The 23,284-nt window shown below is 40.8% G+C and overlaps 1 protein-coding gene across 4 annotated transcripts in view; it reads left to right on the forward strand.

Moving 5' to 3' along the window:
• Positions 1-23,284, forward strand: part of LOC115205817 (fibroblast growth factor 12) — a 168,778-nt gene that overhangs the window by 134,186 nt on the left and 11,308 nt on the right. For all 4 annotated transcript variants that reach the window (XM_029772162.1, XM_029772159.1, XM_029772160.1 and 1 more), the window contains exon 3: positions 10,472-10,575. In XM_029772162.1, coding sequence (XP_029628022.1) covers positions 10,472-10,575 — 104 coding nt within the window. The remainder of the gene's footprint in view (positions 1-10,471; positions 10,576-23,284) is intronic.

The following is a 23,284-nucleotide window of genomic DNA, read 5'->3' on the forward strand; positions in this document are numbered from 1 at the left end:
CCTTTAACAATAAAATAGGGAATAATCCCACAATGCTGTCATAAAGTTATTATTATTATTTATTTTAAATTGAACCTTTATTTAACTAGGCAAGTCAGTTAAGAACAAACCCTTATTTTCAATGACGGCCTAGGAACTATCTCCCGAATTGAACTCTTATAAGATATATTCATGTCTATAGATCACAGTCACTTATTAATGTGTTATTACCTCATCAGTCTTATTCTGGATGTTGTTGACATCGTAAATCTGCACAACCCCTAGCCTGTGATGATTCAGCGATACACAAATTAACTTAATTATTTATTTACTAACTAAATAATCACACAGAAATACATAAACACACACACGGTATAGATTATTGATTACTAACATAATGCAATGAAACAGTCCCTAGTGGACTAACCTGATATGACGGCTTGTTATACAATGGAAAGGGAGGGGCACGTAAGGAGAGGGAGAGACAGGAAGAGTCAATTTATCGTACATACAGTTGAAGTCGGAAGTTTACATACACTTAGGTTGGAGTCATTAAAACTCGTTTTTCAACCACTTCAGAAATTTCTCATCAACAAACTATAGTTTTGTGCATGACACAAGTCGTTTTTCCAACAATTGTTTACAGACAGATTATTTCACTTATAATTCACTGTATCACAATTCTAGTGTGTCAGATGTTTACATACACTAAGTTGACTGTGCCTTTAAACAGCTTGGAAAATTCCAGAAAATGATGTCATGGCTTTAGAAGCTTCTGATAGGCTAATTGACATAATTTGAGTCAATTGGAGGTGTACCTGTGGATGTATTTCAAGGCCTACCTTCAAACTCAGTGCCTCTTTGCTTGACATCATCATAGGAAAATCAAAAGAAATCAGCCAAGATCTCAGAAAAAGAATTGTATACCTCCACAAGTCTGGTTCATCCTTGGGAGCAATTTCCAAACGCCTGAAGGTACCACGTTCGTCTGTACAAACAATAGTACACAAGTATAAACACCATGGGACCATGCAGCCGTCATACCGCTCAGGAAGGAGATGCGTTCTGTCTCCTAGAGATGAATGTACTTTGGTGCGAAAAGCACAAATCAATCCCAGAACAACAGCAAAGGACCTTGTGAAGATGCTGGAGGAAACAGGTACAAACGTATCTATATCCACAGTAAAACAAGTCCTATATCGACAACCTGAAAGGCTGCTCAGCAAGGAAGAAGCCACTGCTCCAAAACTGCCATAAAAAAGCCAGACTACGGTTTGCAACTGCACATTGGGACAAAGATCGTACTTTTTGGAGAAATGTCCTCTGGTCTCATGAAACAAAAATAGAACTGTTTGGCCATAATGACCATCATTATGTTTGGAGGAAAAAGTGGGAGGCTTGCAAGCCGAAGACACCATCCCAACCATGAAGCACGGTGGTGGCAGCATCATGTTCTGGGGGTGCTTTGTTGCAGGAGGTGTTGTCGAATTATTGAATCAAATATTTCACAGATACCGGAACTTGTAAATTTAATTAGACTTTATTACAAAAGTAACAAAGCCAAGCAATTCCATGGAAGAACTGAATTATCTTGCCACAGACCTCAGGCTTTATAGGTTTCCACTTTCAGATAGCACACATGGTCACTCCCCTCTATGTAGATGATTAACACCCCTTGGCCTCTTGCCACCATTATCTTTCTGTCTCAATTCTTGCTTGTTTAGCGATTCTATTGGTGGCGTATCCATACACAAATGCATGTGTCTGTCCCATGATACTCATAGGACTACACAATGGCTCTCCCAAAGCCTGTAATGGCACAGACATACATATACAATACGATCACATGCCTTAATGCTAGTCACAGGACCAGGCAATGACTTCCCTCAGGCCTACAACAGCACAGGCATACATACATAATGCAATTGCATGTCTCACGGCTCGTCACAGGACCAGGTAATGACTTCCCTCAGGCCTATAACAACAGCACAGGCATACATTTTCTGCTTATGTTCTGTTTTTGCATGTCTAGTGATTAACTCCATGTTGACCCAGTCTGTACATTCTCCTGAGCTCAGCCTTTATTCTGCTTACACATGTCTATTAATTAACCCTATGTTTTCTGTCTCAATACTTCTGGGAGAACAGTCTAGATACTGTAAAATCAACCATGGTCAGAGGCAGGAAAATTATGTGGATATATTGAAGCAATATCTCAAGACATCAGTCAGGAAGTTAAAGCTTGGTCGCAAATGGGTCTTCCAAATGGACAATGACCCCAAGCATACTTCCAAAGTTGTGGCAAAATGGCTAAAGGACAACAAAGTCAAGGTATTGGAGTGGCCATCACAAAGCCCTGACCTTAATCCTATAGGACATTTGTGGGCAGAATTAAAATGCGTGTGCGAGCAAGGAGGCCTACAAACCTGACTCAGTTACACCAGCTCTGTCAGGAGGAATGGGCCAAAATTCACCCAACTTATTGTGGGAAGCTTGTGGAAGGTTTGACCCAAGTTAAACAATTTAAAGGCAGTGCTACCAAATACTAATTGAGTGTATGTAAACTTCTGACTCAATGGGAATGTGATGAAAGAAATAAAAGCTGAAATAAATAATTATTTTTACTATTATTCTGACATTTCACATTCTTAAAATAAAGTGGTGATCCTAACTGACCCAAGACAGGGAATATGTACTCAGATTAAATGTCAGGAGTTGTGAAAAACTGAGTTTAAATGTATTTAGCTAAGGTGTATGTAAACTTCCAACTTCAACTGTACATGTGAAATCTTATGCTCATGGGGATGTGAATACTTTGCACATGAACGACTGCTCATTCAGAAAGAAATGCAACATATATTTACGCATAGATGTCTTTCTCTGTCGTCTCTCTGTTGAAACTGCTCGATCCGTCTATGACGAATAGTTCGATGTAAGTCTCCCGGTTGTGTAAGTCTTTGGTTGTCCACCAGAGGTCACAATGTCCTTAGTAGTTGTAGGCCTCTTTGTTCTGGAGTGGTTGTTAGAATACATCAGACGTACCGCACGGTGTTGAGAGGTCTCTTCTTCCTCCTGCTCGTTAGAATTGATACCTCAAAGGTACCTATGGTTGTGAGAGGAAACTGTTCTTTGTCGTCCATCTTTGGTTGAGTTTCCTAGACTATTTTACATATACAGCTGCAGACTGTGAATGTCTGTGAATGTCTAGTCTTCCGTTGAGCGTTTCAGAGGGTCTTACCATTTTCTGGTGTTGTAGTTTTAAACCATTTGTCAGCCGTGTAGCCACCGCTCCACGCTGTCTGGTCGGTATTTAAATTGCAACCATTTCAACGTGTGGACTGTGTCCTCACGTTCTCTGGTCTAATATGTTAATTCTTCAGCGAGTCCTTTTAAGCACTTGCCTTGGAGGGTGGTTCCATCACATTTCCACAATGCCTGTGCTCACATGGGCATGGTTACTAACTTGGCAAATGTTTATATGAAAAACAATTCTCATTTAGAAGGCTAAAATTACATTGCTATCTTTTCACAAATAGTTTCATATTTAATCATGTAAGTTTTACAACATTTAGATGTAAATCTGATATCTACATTGTGAAAGCTCTTAAAGATACAGTTTTTTAGTTATACCATCCTTAATGATATCACAAAATACTAAATTATATGACATGATTATTGTTTGGCTTCCCACCGACCATTCCAAACATTTGGATTCCAAATCGAATGTTCCAATGTCCAATCTTTTGATGTTAAAGGTTTTAGCAAATCTCTCTCTTCTGTAACACTCAAATATTCCATTCTCAATACTGCAGAGCCAAAGAGAGAAAGTTTCTGACCAGCGTTAAGTCATAAAACCGGCCCAGCTTCCCCCCTTCCTCTCTGGTGGGGTAGAGAGTCATGACAGTACTTGTAGAATTTTTAAAGAGAGGTCATCAAGTGGATTTGAACCTGCGATCTGTCATCTTAAGCCTCGTACTTAGTCTGCTTCATCACCTAGATCCACATTTTCTATTGGATTTCCATTTGCAGTGAAATCATTAAATTATTTTGAAACTATGGCTATATTGTAACGGCCGTCGTCAGAATTAGACCAAGGTGCAGCAGAGGATGTGTTCATAATTAGAATTTTAATTCAAAAAGAGAACACTTTACAAAAATTAAACAAAAACGACCAGAAACAGTCCTGTCAGGAAACACACTGAACAGAAACAATTACCCACAAAACCCAAAGGAAAAACATGCTCCTTATGTGTGACTCCCAATCAGCAACAACGAACTTCAGCTGTGCCTGATTGGGAGCCACACACAGCCCAAAACAAAGAAATACAAAAACATAGAAAAAGGAACATAGAACGCCCACCCAATGTAACACCCTGGCCTAACCAAAATAAAGAACAAAAACCCCTCTCTATGGCCAGGGCGTTACATATATGTCTTAGTACATATGCATATCTATTTACACCGCACAACAAACTGCCAGGCAGTAATTTAACATAAATTCTGAAATTAAAAGTCTAAACTTTGCAGTATATATAGAGGATATAAAGAGTAAGAAATAATAGAGGATACTTTGTAGATTTCGTTAGCCTCTCTTTATATAAGACCACAACCTGGAAGTCAGTGAAAAGTAAAGTGTGACGCCTGCTCCCGCTCCCCCACTCTGGCGCTCGAGGGCGTCAGGCGGCCCGTCATTATGCACCATCATTACGCGCATCTGCGCAATATTGGACTCACCTGGACTCCATTACTTTGTTGATTGCCCCTCAATATCTGTCTGCTCATCAGTTGGTTCCCCGTGTCAGCATTGATGTTGTTATGTTTTCCCCTGTCCAGATGCTGTCTATTGTCCATTAAATGTTCACTCCGTGTACTTGCTTCTCATCTCCGAGCGTCTGTCCTTACAGTATGCTAACACCACAATTTGAAGCATCAGGGAGTTTTTAGTTTTGTTGGTGACGTCGGGTCCGGGTGCCGCTGCCGGAAGAACCGGGGGGGCCTCAGCTGGCTTGTCGGGCTTCCACGCCTTCGCTGGCTCGAGAGGTTTCCTTGCCTCGTTTGGCTCGGCAGGCTCCCATCCCACGTCATGCCTCAGCCGGCTCGCCGGGCTCCTACGCCTCAGCTGGCTCATCAGGCTCCCATCCCACATCATGCCTCAGCAGGCTTGTCGGGCTCCCACGCTTCAGCCGGCTCATCAGGCTCCCATCCCACGTCATGCCTCAGCCAGCTTGTCAGGCACCCACGCTTCCCCCGGCTCGTCAGGTTTCCACGCCATAGCTGGCTCATCTGACTCCCATGCCTCGGCCGGCCCATCAGGCTCGCCCAGGTGGGACACCAGGTGGCACCCCTGGGGGTGGGGTACTGTCACGCCTGCTCCCGCTCCCCCTCTCTGGCACTCAATGGCGCCAGGCAGCCCATCATTACGCACACTTGTCACCATCATTACGCGCATCTGAGCAACATTAAACTAATCTGGACTCTATTACTTTGTTGATTGCCCCTCTATATCTGTCATAAGAGCATTGCATTTGGTACAAATCATTCCGTAAGTTGTAGACCTCAGCTCAATCTGGTAATGAATGGTGTGGCTGTTGAACAAATTGAGGAAACTAAATTACTTGGTGTTACCTTAGATTGTAAACGGTCATGGTCAAAACATATAGATTCAATGGTTGTAAAGATGGGGAGAGGTCTTTCCGTAATAAAGAGATCCTTTGCTTTTTTGACACCACGATCCAAAAATCAAGTCCCACAGGCTCTAGTTTTGTTTTATCTTGATTATTGTCCAGTCGTGTGGTCGAGTACTGCATGGAAAGACCTAGTTAAGCTGCAGCTGGCCCAGAACAGAGTGGCACGTCTTGTTCTTCATTGTAATCAGAGGGCTATTATAAGTACTATGCAGGCCGGTCTCTCTTGGCTAAGACTTGAGGAGAGACTGACTGCATCACTTCTTCATTTTTATAAGAAATGTTAATGTGTTGAAAGTGCCAAATTGTTTGTATAGTCACCTTACATTTAACATTACATTTAAGTCATTTAGCAGACGCTCTTATCCAGAGCGACTTACAAATTGGTGCATTCACCTTATGATATCCAGTGGAACAACTTGCACACAGATCTGATACACTCACTTACCCGACCAAACATGCCACCAGAGGTCTTTTCACAGTCCCAAAATCCAGAACAAATTCAAGAATGCATACAGTATAATAAAGAGCCATTATTGCATGGAACTCCCTTCCATCGCATATTGCTCAAATGAACAGCAAACCTGGTTTAACCTGTTTGGGATAGGGGGCAGTATTTTCACGGCCGGATAAAAAAACGTACCCGATTTAATCTAGTTACTACCCCTACCCAGAAACTAGAATGTGCATATAATTTGTAGATTTGGATAGAAAACACTCTAAAGTTTCTAAAACTGTTTGAATGGTGTCTGTGAGTATAACAGAACTCATATGGCAGGCCAAAACCTGAGAAGATTCCATACAGGAAGTGCCCTGTCTGACAATTTGTTGTCCTTCTGTAGCATCTCTATCGAAAATACAGCATCTGTGCTGTAACGTGACATTTGTAAGGCTTCCATTGGCTCTCAGAAGGCGCCAGAAAGTGGAATGGGGTGTCTGCAGTCTCTGGGTGAAAAACAGCAGGAGAATTTGTGAGTGGTTAGGTTGGGAACAGTAACACTGGAGATGCGCGTCCACGAGACTACTCCATTTTTTTCTTTCAGCCTTTGAATGAATACAACGTCGCCCGGTTGGAATATTATCGCTATTTTGCGAGAAAAATAGCATAAACATTTATTTTAAACAGCTTTTGACATGCTTCTAAGTACGGTAATGGAATATTTAAAATAAAATTGTCACGAAATGTGCTCGCACGTCACCCTTCGTATAGTGGCCTGAACGCACGAACAAAACGGAGCTATTTGAATAGAACTATGGATTATTTGGAACCAAAACAACATTTGTTGTTGAAGTAGAAGACCTGGGAGTGCATTCTGACGAAGAACAGCAAAGGTAATCACATTTTTTAATAGTAATTCTGAGTTTGGTGAGCCCCAAACTTGGTGGGTGTCAAATTAGCTAGCCTGTGATGGCCGGGCTATGTACTCAGAATATTGCAAAATGTGCTTTCGCCGAAAAGCTATTTTAAAATCTGACACAGCGATTGCATAAAGGAGTTCTGTATCTATAATTCTTAAAATAATTGTAATTTTTTTGTGAACGTTTATCATGAGTAATTTAGTAAATTCACCGGAAGTTTGCGGTGGGTATGCTAGTTCTGAACATCACATGCTAATGTAAAAAGCTGGTTTTTGATATAAATATGAACTTGATTGAACAAAACATGCATGTATTGTATAACATAATGTCCTAGGAGTGTCATCTGATGAAGATCATCAAAGGTTAGTGCTGCATTTAGCTGTGGTTTTGGTTTTTGTGACATATATGCTTACTTTGAAAATGGCTGTGTGATTATTTTTGGCAGGGTAATCTCCTGACATAATCTAATGTTTTGCTTTCGCTGTAAAGCCTTTTTGAAATCGGACAATGTGGTTAGATTAACGAGAGTCTTGTCTTTAAAATGGTGTAAAATAGTCATATGTTTGAGAAATTGAAGTTATAGCATTTTTGAGGTATTTGTATTTCGCTCTACCATTGGATATTGGTGAGGCGTTCCGCTAGCGGAACATCTGTCCTCAAAGGTAATTCAGCATTACATGTCCCTAAAAGGTAAAAAAAAACGGATAAAAAAACACCTACGGGCACAAACCCTCTCCCCTATTTGACCGAGATAGTTTGTGTGTATGTACTGATATGTAGGTTACGTGTGCCTTTTTAAAATTGATGCAGTTCTGTCCTTGAGCTTTTATTGTCTATTAATGTTGTGTATTATGTCATATTTGATGTTTTGTGTGGACCCCAGGAAGAGTAGCTGCTGCTTTCGCAACAGCTAATGGGGATCTTCACAAACAACACATAAACAAACGGCCACTATACAAAACATTATTTAAGATGGTCAACATATGTTTCCAAATTCTGTGAAATTTTTCAGTTTTTTGTTTAACTTTATAATATACCAATTCAAAAGGGATGTATCTAGATAGTTCAGTCCTTCAGTTTGTTATTGAGGGTGAATATGTGGCTTTCCAATTGATGGCTATATATTTTTTTGCAGCAATTAGACTTAGATTAGAAAAGTTTCCCTGATATTGATCGCCAATATTTACTTTTCCCAACAGACATTATCGTCGAGATGGATATAAATTCAAAGACACAATGAAATGATAGCACATACATGATCCCAAAATTGTGTCAGTTTATCACAGGACCACAGCATATGTAATAGGGTTCCTTTGTGCTTTTTGTACCTCCAACAGAGATGTGACAAAAGCTAGCCAGCTAGATTGCTAGGTGGCTAGTATTACAGAGAAACAATAAAACGTTCTTATTTATTTATTCATCAAGAAGGAATCAATAAGCTACATAGCTTGATCAAATACATTTACAAACATACCTCCTGCGAGTCCTGCCCATCACTGGCAGCTAAAAATCTTCCACTGGCCTTTGGGCATGACGCCTCTGAACAGAGTACACAAACACTTACACAGCCATTTCTAACATGTTTTCTCAGTCTCTTTATCTAACACGCATACACTCACACTTATTCCACTCCCTCATGCATTTGTTTTGATCCACCCCCATCGTGCTCAGACATCCACACACATGCATGCAAAGTCACACGCACGCACACACACACCATTTTTGGGCTCTTGCTTCGCTTCTCTCCTGGCTTCTGTTATGCATTACTTTTTTTCTGCCTCCAAAGAGAATTTCAAATCAAATCAAATTCTATTAGTCACATGCGCCAAATACAACAGGTGTAGACCTTACAGTGAAATGCTTACTTACGAGCCCCTAACCAACAGTGCAGTTTCAAATAATACGGATAAGAATAAGAGATAAAAGTAAAAAGTAATTAAAGAGCAGCAGTAAAAAATAACAATATAAACAGGGTACAGAGTCAATGTGCGGGGGCACCAGTTAGTTGAGGTAGTATGTACATGTAGGTAGAGTTAATTAAAGTGACTATGCATAGATGACAACAGAGAGTGGCAGTGGTGGGGAGGGGGGCAATGCGAATAGTCTGGGTAGCCATTTGACTAGATGTTCAGGAGTCTAATGGCTTGGGGTTAGAAGCTGTTTAGAAGCCTCTTGGACCTAGACTTGGTGCTCCGGTACAGCTTGCCATGTGGTTGCGGAGAGAACAGTCTATGACTTGGGTGGCTGGAGTCTTTGACAATTTTTAGGGCCTTCCTCTGACACCGCCTGGTATAGGGGTCCTGGATGGCAGGAAGCTTGGCCCCAGTGATGTACTGGGCCGTTCGTACTACCCTCTGTAGTGCCTTGCGGACGGAGGCCGAGCAGTTACCATACCAGGCAGTGATGCAACCAGTCAAGGATGCTCCCAATGATGCAGCTGTAGAACCTTTTGAGGATCTGAGGACCCATGACAAATCTTTTCAGTCTCCTGAGGGGGAATAGGTTTTGGCGTGCCCGCTTCTCGACTGTCATTGTGTGCTTGGACCATGTTAGTTTGTTGGTGATGTGGACACCAAGGAACTTGAAGCTCTCAACCTGCTCCACTGCAGCCCCGTCGATGAGAATGGGGGCGTGCTCGGTCCTCTTTTTCCTGTGGTCCACAATTATCTCCTTTGTCTTGATCACATTGAGGGAGAGGTTGTTGTCCTGGCACCACACGGCCAGGTCTCTGACCTCCTGCCTATAGGCTGTCTTGTTGTTGTCGGTGATCAGGCCTACCACTGTTGTGTAATTGGCAAATTTAATGATGGTGTTGGAGTCGTGCCTGGCCGTGCAGTCATGAGTGAACAGGGAGTATAGGAGGGGGCTGAGCACGCACCCCTGAGGGGCCCCTGTGTTGAGGATCAGCGTGGCGGATGTGTTGTTACCTAACCTTATGTGTTGTTACCTACCCTTGGTTGTGGGCCAACCAAGGACCCTGTTGATTTTGACGGAGTGAAATTGAATGGCACATTCCCCCCTACACCTGAGGTTCTTATCTGATTCACTTATTATCTTTTCCTTTATTCATCCAAAGATCCACCATAGATCACTTTTCTTCCACGTCCTACCTTATTCACTACAATGACCCCCAGATAACACTGAACCTGGTTTCCATTCAGTCAACACCCTTTCGAAATTCAAAAGTCACACAGTGCTGTGATGTTGCTGTACTGTATGAGCACTAGGGTATTTAAATAGATGGATAGGAATACACTGTGACCTTTATTATACCTTCCATTCAAGTGAGTGTTCTTTCTCCCGATCCCTCTCTATCTCTCTCTCTCCCATTATATCTCCTCCCGTCTTCCTCTTTTCCTCTTTTTCTCTCTCTCCCTCTCTCGCTCTCTCTCTCCATGTCTCTCTCTTTTTCCTCCCACCTGTCTCTCTCTTTCTCCCTCCCCCCTCAGCTCTGTTTAACCTCATCCCGGTGGGGCTGCGGGTGGTAGCCATCCAGGGGGTGAAGGCTGGCCTCTACGCAGCCATGAACGGAGAGGGCTTCCTCTACACCTCAGTAAGTCCTGCCTCTTCTACTATACCTGACAGACTGAGTGTGTGTTTTTTTGGTTGTTTATGTTTGTGTGTAGGATTGATTATATTCTAGATATATTAAAACTCGTTCTACAGTTTAGATAAACTTTATTAACCGGTACTTTTGTTGTACTGGATATTACTGATTTAGTACTGTGGACCAAATCAGTGTAGATTCGCTGTAGGTCTGCATTTGAACACTGTTTGATTGTGTTCCAAGTGGCACCCCGTTCCCTACATAGTGCAGTACTTTTGACCAGGGCCCATAGGGCTCTGGTCAAAATTTGTGCACTACATAGAGAATAGGGTGCTATTTGGGATACAGTCTTTTGTCTCTTTTGGGTTATTTATGGATAATGGCTATTTAGTGTCTGCCTCAGTGAAGTCCTATCCTCTTTCTATCCCTGTTATCATCCTCCTTTCCATCCCTAAATTCTATCTGTTCCTTCCTCTTCCTCCTCTTCTCATACCTTTCCCTCCCTCCTCTTCTCATGTTCCCTTTTACTTAACCTACGTTACATTTTCTTCCTCCAGTCTGGTGGTATATAATCCTCTCTTCAGGGCCATTTCATCAAGTGTCTCAGATTAATTGTGCTGATCTATGATCAGTTTTGCTTTTAGATGTTAATGAATCAGATTATTATGGACAGGGAGAATCTGATTCCAGATCAGCACTCCTATTCTGAAATGTTTGATAAATATGGTCCCAATATTCCCCATTTTGTTTTTGGGTCGTTCTCTGGGGACCATGATATATCGTACAGCGCACACACACACACACACACACACACACACACACACACACACACACACACACACACACACACACACACATAGGAACAGCTCTCCAAATTGCGATTTCATCAATACCCTCTGACCATAATACACTCATTCCTGTCGTGGAAATTCTAATCAATAATGAGGAGAGACAAGGTCAATCACCAATCAGGATATTGCTTTATTCAAAACGTATTAATAACATTTATTAATTATTGCAATAATGAAGCTTATCGACAACCCACCCGTAGGTGATTCGTTGAGAAGCCCAACGAGCGGATTTGAGCCACAGCATTTTATAGCAAAGTCCATCCTCCTGGATGTTCATGACGAACAACATATGTATGGAATGGGTCACAAGTTTAAGATTTGTATGAAAGATACTAATAATTCACAGCAAACAGCATCTGCTGTAAAGACTTCTCATTGTGTAGAAACCAGGGTCTGGCCCCGAGCCATCTCTCCATGGTACCTTCCAGTCTGGCACACAGACACTAATCATGCTATGGAATGCGGTCTTTATCACCAATCATTCGTACATCCATTGTCAGTGTTAAATCTCCCAGAGGCCCACTTTCAGTTCACACAGACACAATAGAGTTATAAAAACCCTATATTCTGTTGCATAAAACAACAATTTGATGCAATAAAATTCAAATGTAGAAAATGCATACATTCTTCATAAACCAAGAAGCATAAAAACAATAACTCATTGCATGGATACCTGCACATGACCGGCTGCTATATCACTGGCTCAGCCTCCTCCCAAGAAACTTAGCACTGTCTCCCATTTAAACCTCCAACACATATTCTAAGCATTCTACCAATTTGTCTAGGGAGGTCATGATACACAGTCACCTGCACAAACCCATGAAGAAAAACAAAAGATGCATACAGTTTATATGATTCAAGGCCATATCTTCATAGACAGTGAAAGCTAATATTTAATGCATAATGCAGTGCAAGCAACAATGGAGTTTAATAAAATAAGCTTTACTTATCTATTTCCATCCCAGAAACTAAAATTAGCATATGTTGTTGAACAAATCCAGGTAGTGACTCCTGGTTTATTAAAATGTATTCCATTGGTGCCTAATGAACATGACCCAAGACAAGCATTATGATTCCACTATTTATGAGGCAACACCTATAGATAAAATAGATTAGGATCAGTTTCACTCTCTGGATCAGAGTTCCCCTCTCCATTCACCAGGGCATGCTGAGAATAGTGTCAACATCTTTTAGTTCACAACAGCAATCAAAACAATCCATCCATAATACATGAATTGCTTCACTCATAAAGTTATTAACATTCTAAACTCAAATCAATCCTTCAGTTTTAAAAATCATTCAGTTTGCAAATCATAATCAAACCCAATTTAATTATCCAACGGAAATTGACAACGACATTGCTCAGTGATAGGACCAATCACTCAAAACCCTCAATTTAACACACATCGACATTGGCAGAATGTACATTTATATTAACATACAGTATAATTATCCTATAATTCTAGTATTAACTTTCTTATCACGAATATAATACAGATCAGTATCTTAATGCATTCTTAATCTAAATGACTATAATTTTAGCAGTTTGTAGATCTCTACAATCAACCTGATACCCCAAAATGAAATTTTTTAGAGAAGTCTAAAACAATTTTGGGCAACATTGACTAACCCCCCCCTCCGCCCCCTCACTTTAGGCACTCAATCTTTTGGCGTCTTCTTCATTGGTTCTTCTTCAGATAGCTTCATAGTTCAAAGTGGATGGCCCATGATAATGTCCCAATTTCAATGTCTCACCTGGGCCGCCACCACCTTTACCACCTATTATGTCTTGTCCATTTGTCAACCAGTATACCAGCAACATAAGAGAAGTTTGGAAAAGGTCTCTCCCCATGCTCACTCCACATGGATTCCTGTCACATTCCTGAGAGAGAAGACATGAGAGATAAAACAGTTGATAGCTTAGATTGGATACTGTACACAGGTTGCCGGCTCGGACTCAGGTCTCTCGGTAGAAGTGGTGCGGACAGGGCCGTATTGAACACCTTTGTCACTTTAATTCAGACAGTTGGAGGGGGTTTTGAGGTACACACGCTGTTCGGTCCAATTATCTCTTCCATGCATTAAAACACCGACTGACGTCACCTTTCATGATGACCTCAAGAGAGGACAGATCAGAACAACAGTTTAGTTCAGTTCATTTTTGATTCAGGAAATCCAGACAAGCATTGACTATATGATAAATTATTACCTTTACCAATGATTCGTAATACCAATGTCTAAACATATGTCAAAGAGAATAACACATTCTATTGAAACTATTTTTTTTCAAATTGGCTTATGCTCCCCATCACTGTCAACTTCACTGCAGGGCCAAAGGATCAGGAAGTTAGACCTGTAACCCATCAGGAGAAATTCCAACAGTCCAGCAGACCTAATCTGGTGAGATTTGTATCAAACCGAACAGAACAAACAACACAACAATATACTTCTTCACATGTCACTCAATACACTCCTACATATCACTCAAGGTGTGTAAACTTAATCTAAAACCTCAGAGGATTAGTACCCCCCAATTTTGACACATGACTCCCAGTGTGAGTAATGTGTAAAAAAAAACAGTACTACTGGTTAAAAATAAAACAAAATCATTTCAAGTAACTAAGTCGAATTAGAATTGCTGCCCTTAATAACTCCATAAAGAAAAATAATTGTACCCATATGGTCATAGTAAAATAGACTTAAGACAGCCTACCCGTAGTCAAACGCAATATTACAAATTACCTTCAAATCAGTATTACAAATTACCTAAATTCATTATCCAAATAGCTTTCCAGTGAGGGTGATCAAACCACACAGGAAAGTCAGGACAGAGAGGTCAGAGGTCATACAAACCCTTCAAAGAAGTATTTCTTACTATATTAGACTAATTAATGTAAAACAGTCAAACATTTCATTCATTTCGTATCCCCGGTTTCCAGTAAGTTTCCAGTACATTTCTTATCAAAAGAATTCACGTGTTCAATTAAAACTCAGAATAGAAAAACTTCAGAATATTCCGTGTGTGTGTGCCCCTTTAAGCTACCTTGGCACAAAGACCAATGGAAAACTCACAAAACCCAAAGGAAATAGAACACTCACAATAAATCAAACATAGTATTTTAAAAACACCAAAAAAATAGTCATAACAAGAATGTTGTGTGTGGGTATTTGCAGACCTTAAGGTAAAAATAAACAAAAATGGACAGGCTTTATTTAATTTGCTAGTTTACGGCCTCAATCTCACTCACTGCTCTCCTCAAGACCATAGTCTCAGGAAACATTCCAAAGTGAGAATGAAAAAACACAACATTTCGGAAAAAAACACAACATTTTGTTAGCATTCATTATACTACACCGATTCACCACCCCAAAAGTTTTAACTACAAACAAAAACTGATAAAAGTCCACTGTACTTCCTCAAATTATTCATTGTTTGTTTTAATGTACCCCAACGTTTATGTGCACTTAATTTAGCATGCGCCATCTCACCACTGAGTCTAACGATTCACTCCCATATTATATTATATGACTGGTCTCTCATTTCCATAACCATGTAAAATGTTCCTGGTATCATTACTAGACCAATGTCCAATGACATATGTAATAGCTGTTTCTCCTTAGATGTTTCCTGTTACCTCTCTAAATGTAATACTTTTTTCTGTCGCAAATGTAGTCAAAGTCTCAGTGTAAGGAATCAGCGATCCTTTCCGGTATTCAAATCATTTCAACCTGTTGCATTAATTTAGTAAAAATATTAACCTGTTGTTTAACCTCTCTCGGGTATGTGGGACGAAATCATCCCACCTAGTCAACAGCCAGTGGAATCGAGTGGCACGATATTCAAAAACCTTAAAAATACTATAACTTCAATTTCTCAAACATATGACTATTTTACACCATTTTAAAGACAAGACTCTCGTTAATCTAACCACATTGTCCGATTTCAAAAAGGCTTTACAACGAAAGCAAAACATTAGATTATGTCAGGAGAGTACCCAGCCAGAAATAATCACACACCTATTTTTCAAGCTAGCATATAATGTCACAAAAACCAAAACCACAGCTAAATGCAGCACTAACCTTTGATGATCTTCATCAGATGACACTCCTAGGACATTATGTTATACAATACATGCATGTTTTGTTCAATCAAGTTCATATTTATATCAAAAACCAGCTTTTTACATTAGCATGTGACGTTCAGAACAAGCAAACATACCAAAAACTTCCGGTGAATTTACTAAATTACTCACGATAAACGTTCACAAAAAACATAACAATTATTTTAAGAATTATAGATACAGAACTCCTTTATGCAATCGCGGTGTCAGATTTTAAAATAGCTTTTCGGCAAAAGCACATTTTGCAATATTCTGAGTAGATAGCTTGCCATCACGGGCTAGCTAATTTGACACCCACCAAGTTTGGCGTTCACTAAACTCAGAATTACTATAAGAAAAATTGGATTACCTTTGCTGTTCTTCGTCAGAATGCACTCCCAGGACTTCTACTTCAACCACAAATGTTGTTTTGGTTCAAAATAATCCATAGTTATGTTCAAATATCCTCTGTTTTGTCCGTGCGTTCAGGTCCCTATCCGAACGGTGACGCGCGGACGCATGTCGTGACAAAAAATGTCTAAATATTCCATTACCGTACTTCGAAGCATGTCAAACGCTGTTTAAAATCAATTTTTATGCGATTTTTCTCGTAAAATAGCGATAATATTCCGACCGGGAGACGTTGTTTTCGTTCAAAGACTGAAAGAAGAAAAAGCTGTCAACAAGCGGATTTGAGCCACAGCATTTTATAGCAAAGTCCATCCTCCTGGATGTTCATGACGAACAACATATGTACGGAATGGGTCACAAGGTTCAGATTCGTATGAAAGATACTAATAATTAACAGCAAACAGCATCTGCTGTAAAGACTTCTCATTGTGTAGAAATCAAGGTCTGGCCCCGAGCCTGACTGGTACCTTCCAGTCAGGCGCACAGACACTAATCATGCTATGGAATGCGGTCTTCATCACCAATCCGTCGTAAATCCACTGTCAGTGTTAAATCTCCCAGAGGCACACTTTCAGTTCACACAGACACAATAGAGTTATAACCTCTTACATCTAGGGGGCAGTAATTTCACGGCTGGATAAAAAACGTACCCGATTTAATCTGATTATTAGTCCTGCCCAGAAACTGGAATATGCATATAATTATTAGCTTTGGAGAGAAAACACTCCAAAGTTTCTGAAACTGTTTGAATGGTGTCTGTGAGTATAACAGAACTCCTATGGCAGGCAAAAACCTGAGATGCTTCTGTTCAGGAAGTACCCTGTCTGAACATTTCTTGCCCTTCTTGATTCTCTCTATCGTTTACAAAGGATCTCTGCTCTTACGTGACACTTCTCACGTCAACAATGGAGTCTCACAGCCCGGGAAAAACAGGAATGATGTCATTCAAAGCCCTGGCTGAAGCACACGAGAGCAAAAGCTGAGTGGTCAGTCAATGGACTAAGCCTTAGGCGCGTGACACGCCCCGCCCCCGGCTTTCGGTTTTTTCCTCAGTTTACAGACAGGCAGATTCCCGGTCGGAATATTATCGCTTCTCTACGAGATAAATTGCATAAATATTGGTTTTAAACAGCGGTTGACATGCTTCGAAGTACGGTAATGGAATATTTAGAAATTTTTTGTCATATTTTGCGTCATGCTCGTGGCCGAGATTTAGCGTTGGGATAGTGTCTAGAACGCACGAACAAAACGTCGCTGTTTGGATATAACGATGGATTATTTGGGACCAAACCTACATTTGTTATTGAAGTAGAAGTCCTGGCAGTGTATTCTGATGAAGAACAAGCAAGGTAAGAACATTTTTCTTATAGGAAATGTGATTTTGGTGAAGGCTAAACTTGCAGGGTGTCTAAATAGCTAGCCCTGTAACGCCGGGCTATGTACTTACATTATTGCAAAATGTGCTTCATCCGAAAAGCTATTTTAAAATCGGACATATCGAGTGCATAGAGGAGTTCTGTATCTATAATTCTTAAAATAATTGTTATGCTTTTTGTGAACGTTTATCGTGAGTAATTTAGTAAAATCACCGGAAGTGTTCGGTGGGAATGCTAGTTCTGAACGTCACATGCTAATGTAAAAAGCTGGTTTTTGATATAAATATGAACTTGATTGAACAGACATGCATGTATTGTATAACACAATGTCCTAGGTGTGTCATCTGATGAAGATCATCAAAGGTTAGTGCTGCATTTAGATATGGTTTGGGTTTATGTGACATGATATGCTAGCTTGAAAAATGGCTGTGTGATTATTCCTGGCTGGGTACTCTGCTGACATAATCTAATGTTTTGCTTTCGCTGTAAAGCCTTTTTGAAATCGGACAGTTTGGTTAGATAAAGGAGAGTCTTGTCTTTAAATAGCTGTAACATAGTCATATGTTTGAAAAGTGTAAGTTTTCGGATTTAGAGGAGTTTGAATTTCGCGCCCCGCCCATCATTGGATATTGGAGCAGACGTTCCGCTAGCGGAACGTGTAGATGTAAGAGGATAAGAACCCTCTATTCTGTTGTATAAAACAACCATTTGATGCAATAACAGTATTATTGTAATTTCTGTTCTGACACTGCATAACACACCTACTAAACAGATGTGTCCTAGAGGTTTGGAAAATACCATTACCCCTTATTTTGGAGCACTATATTGTATTTCTTAGGTATTGTTATTCTGGCCAAGATCAACAGCAGATTTCAAAGGGGAAGGACAACTCCCTAAAGAGTGGAATTGCAGAGGTTGGAGCCATTAGTTTGTTTGACATCCCAACATAAAGCACAGTCTCCCTACAACAGGCCTCTTAGCAGTTGTACATGTATATCTGTGTGGCTCTTAGAGAAGGCGAGAGTGGGGTCACTGGCTTTGTATGCCACTGTGCTGTGGGTCCATCCCTAATTCATTATTGATGCCTCTGTCTATAAAAGTTAAAAATGCAATTCTTGATTTTCTATATGCAGAGAAGGGGGGGGTTCTTTCAGTGTCAACAAGCAACCCTTGTTTTACGAACAAACCACAATGGTTGCATCGTCAGTGTTTTCTCAGATCAAAGTCAAACGTGTTTTTATGCATTGCCCACGATGTGAATTTAATAAATACTTGATTATCTTGGATATTTTTATAGCAGTAATAGCACAAACAATCGATTAAAATGTCAGTCAAAACTTTCCACAGTCCCCCTCATCTCCCCACCTCACCAATGGGCCTACACCCAGTAGTGCACTACGCCAGATTCAGCCGTGGACAATTTTTTCTTGATCGGATGGTCAGGGGTGCGAAGCATAATTAGAAATAAATTTGGCCACAAAAAGATTGGCCACAAAAAGCCCAAGCAGATATAATAGACTAAAACATAATCATTTCAAACCTTGTTTGCATTTGTATATGGTCACATATACTCCATCTTTATTATGAGTGGGAATACTTTGGAACAGATTTCCAAAATTGTAATCACTTGGAGCTTATTTGCTGGTGTTTTTACAGTCTTTTATATCCAACAATAAAAACATTTAAATTAAACTTTTTTGGAAGGTGGTTGTGTGCAACAAGGAGTGGCAATTGAATGCAAGCAAGAACAACAAAAAAGGAAATTGTTAAAACATTTCTAGCCTGTCTATCGAGCAGGTTGACATTTATTGTCATGAATCTTACCCTGGAGGCAGAACTTGGGTACAGTTGGGGGTCAAGAGAGGGTGCACGAAGATACATGTCAAAATGCTGAATTTTGGCACTTTAGCAAGTCTTAATTCATATAAAAAATATTCTCCATGTGGACTATATGAAAGGGCACTAATATAGCAGAATTGTAATATTGGTGCACAATGTATACTTAAAATATCAGAGGGATGCAAAAGGCACTCTTTCAGTTGAACGACCCAGGAACCAAAAGGAAAAAGTGTGATCGTGGGGTGTGATTGCGTTGATTGCTGTCTTTGCTTGTTAAACTGACGTGTGCTCGCTTTTTTGTCATTTTACTTGATCAAGGTCTGTGGCCGAGGAAATAAATAACCTTTGTAGCTACAGTCTCCTACCGCTACGTTTGCGTTATGTAATGTCATAGGTGTGACATTGGTGTTATCAGGAGGATAAGACATTTGTTGCTGTAGTTAGTGATGATTGGTGGTGATGGGAGTGTAATAAGGAGGCTCCGGCTGCGATTCCCTCCTTCATTTCAGAAATCGATTGATGGAGACCATGACGGGTAGAAAGAAGATATATGGAAGGAAGACATGTCCTGGATAATCTTGATAGGATATGGGTATCACAGCACAGTAAAGTGAGTGACCTCCAGTTTTGAGGTGTACTGGGTTATTACAGCATATTGGCCTTTTATCTTCCTGCTTCAATAGCTTTCATCAGCTTGCCCTGCGCTGCCTGGAACTGAGCCTTATTGCTTAGTCAATGTTCTTCTCCGGTATAAAGTGAGCTTAGTAACACAACCTGCAGGTATAATGCTTCAACTCAAAATAACTGTTATTTACTCAGGCATTATAAGGGGGCATACATGATTAGCAGAAGTCTTATAAACATGTTATAATAATACATTATGCAGTTTTTAAGTAAATGTTATCATCCAGTGGAAGCAGCCTAAGGCGGGAAATCTGGGTTATTAAACCTTAAAGCGGAAGTACTGCTTTCATTGTAGGAGATACAGAAATGTTTGGATTGGATATACAGTACCAGTCAAAAGTTTGCACTCACCTACTCATTCAAGGGTTTCTCTTTATTTTTTAATATTTTCTACATTGTAGAATAATAGTGAAGACATCAAAACTATGAAATAACACATACGGAATCATGTAGTAACCAAAAAAGTGTTAAACAAATCAAAATATATTTTTGATTCTTCAAAGTAGCCACCCTTTGCCTTGATGACAGCTTTGCACACTCTTGGCATTCTCTCAACCAGCTTCATGAGGAATAGTTTTCCAACAGTCTTGAAAGAGTTTCCACATATGCTGAGCACTTGTTGGCTGCTTTTCCTTCACTCTGCGGTCCAACTCATCCCAAACCATCTCAATTGGGTTGCGGTTGGGTGATTGTGGAGGCCAGGTCATCTGATTCAGCACTCCATCACGTTCCTTCTTGGTCAAATAGCCCTTAGACAGCCTGGAGTTTTTGGTCATTGTCTTGTTGAAAAACAAATTATAGTCCCACTAAGCGCAAAGCAGATGGGATTGCATATTGCTGCAGAATGCTGTGGTAGCCATGCTGGTTAAGTGTGCCTTGAATTCTAAATAAATCACTGACATTGTCACCAGCAAAGCACCCCCACACCATCACACCTGCTCCTCCATGCTTTACGGTGGGAACCACACATGCGGGGATCATCCATTCACCTACTCTGCGTCTCACATAGACAGCTGTTTGCACCAAAAATCTCAAATTTGGGCTCATCCGACCAAAGGACAGATTTCCACCATTCTAATGTCCATTGCTCATGTTTCTTGGCCCAAGCTTAATAATAATCCAAGATGGCGTAGCAGTCAGACATCTTTGTCTTTGTATTGTCGTGTCCCTTGTATATATCTTTTTATATCTTTTTCTTCGCATATCTTTTAAAAATATTTTCCTTAACCTCAACTTCTAAATACTCTCCTGCAACCCGCCTCACCCAATATGGCGTGGATCTGTTTTTTTCTAAAGTATTTATATTTACTTCGGATCTGGAATCCCTCAACTGAAGCTAGTCAGCTAACTAGCTACCAGCTATCAGTCAGCAAACCACTGCTAGCGGTCATCAGCTAACCTTTACAGTGAGGGAAAAAAGTATTTGATCCCCTGCTGATTTTGTATGTTTGCCTACTGACAAAGAAATTATCAGTCTATAATTTTAATGGTAGGTTTATTTGAACAGTGAGAGACAGAATAACAACAACAAAAATTCAGAAAAGCGAATGTCAAAAATGTTATAAATTGATTTGCATTTTAATGAGGGTAATAAGTATTTGACACCTCTGCAAAACATGACTTAGTACTTGGTGGTAAAACCCTTGATGGCAATCACAGAGGTTAGACGTTTCTTGTAGTTGGCCACCAGGTTTGCACACATCTCAGGAGGGATTTTGTCCCACTCCTCTTTGCAGATCTTCTCCAAGTTATTAAGTTTTCGAGAATGATGTTTGGCAACTCGAACCTTCAGCTCCCTCCACAGATTTTCTATGGGATTAAGGTCTGGAGACTGGCTAGGCCACTCCAGGACCTTAATGTGATTCTTCTTGAGCCACTCCTTTGTTGCCTTGGCCGTGTGTTTTGGGTCATTGTCATGCTGGAATACCCATCCACGACCCATTTTCAATGCCCTGGCTGAGGGAAGGAGGTTCTCACCCAAGATTTGACGGTACATGGCCCCGTCCATCGTCCCTTTGATGCGGTGAAGTTGTCCTGTCCTCTTAGCAGAAAAACACCCCCAAAGCATAATGTTTCCACCTCCATGTTTGACGGTGGGTATGGTGTTCTTGGGGTCATAAGCAGCATTACTCGGCGAGTTGAGTTGATGCCAAAGAGTTCTGTTTTGGTCTCATCTGACCACAACACTTTCACCCAGTTGTCCTCTGAATCATTCAGATGTTCATTGGCAAACTTCAGAGGGGCATGTATATGTGCTTTCTTGAGCAGGGGGACCTTGCGGGCGCTGCAGGATTTCAGTCCTTCACGGCGTAGTGTGTTACCAATTGTTTTCTTGGTGACTATGGTCCCAGCTGCCTTGAGATCATTGACAAGATCCTCCCGTGTATTTCTGGGCTGATTCCTCACCGTTCTCATGATCATTGCAACTCCACAAGGTGAGATCTTGCATGGAGCCCCAGGCCGAGGGAGATTAACAGTTATTTTGTGTTTCTTCCATTTGCGAGTAATCACACCAAATGTTGTCACCTTCTCACCAAGCTGCTTGACGATGGTCTTGTAGCCCATTCCAGCCTTGTGTAGGTCTACTATCTTGTCCCTGAAATCCTTGGAGAGCTCTTTGGTCTTGGCCATGGTGGAGAGTTTGGAATCTGATTGCTTCTGTGGACAGGTGTCTTTTATACAGGTAACAAACTGAGATTAGGAGCACTCCCGTTAAGAGTGTGCTCCTAATCTACGCTCGTTACCTGTATAAAAGACACCTGGGAGCCAGAAATCTTTCTGATTGAGAGGGGGTCAAATGCTTATTTCCCTCATTAAAATGCAAATCAATTTATACAATTTTTGACATGTGTTTTTCTGGATTGTTTTGTTGTTATTCTGTCTCTCACTGTTCAAATAAACTTACCATTAAAATTATAGACTGATCATTTCTTTGTCAGTGGGCAAACGTACAAACTCAGCAGGGGATCAAATACTTTTTTCCCTCACTGTAGCTCGGAAAGCTCTCGCCAGTTCGTACAATCGTGACTCAAACCAGAGCATAACGGACCTATTTTTTTCTCTCAATTTCCCCGGATTCCTACCGCAAACTCTGAAAATGTTCATCTGGATCTTCGCAACTAGCTAACCACAATCCCGAGTGATTACTCCTGGCTAGCGTTTCCATCCCGGAGCAAGCACCAATTAGCCTGAAGCTAGCCCGGCTAGGGCTCCTGGGCTACCACCAAAGCCCACTCCTGGGCTACAATATCCGGACCCCTCCTACTGCCGGTACGGGGCACGGAACCCCGCCGATCCTCTACTACTGGAATACCGACATAATCTGCCCGGGGATTCCAACAAGCCCCTCAGGTGCGACGTCCGCTGAAGGCCCATTCTGCTAACCGCGGCCTGCTAGCTACCTAGAACTACTTGGAACCCTACTAATCCACGACTGGTCTATCGACGTAACCGC

Source organism: Salmo trutta, chromosome 13, assembly GCF_901001165.1.
Source record: "Salmo trutta chromosome 13, fSalTru1.1, whole genome shotgun sequence".
Taxonomy (NCBI): Eukaryota; Metazoa; Chordata; class Actinopteri; order Salmoniformes; family Salmonidae; genus Salmo; species Salmo trutta.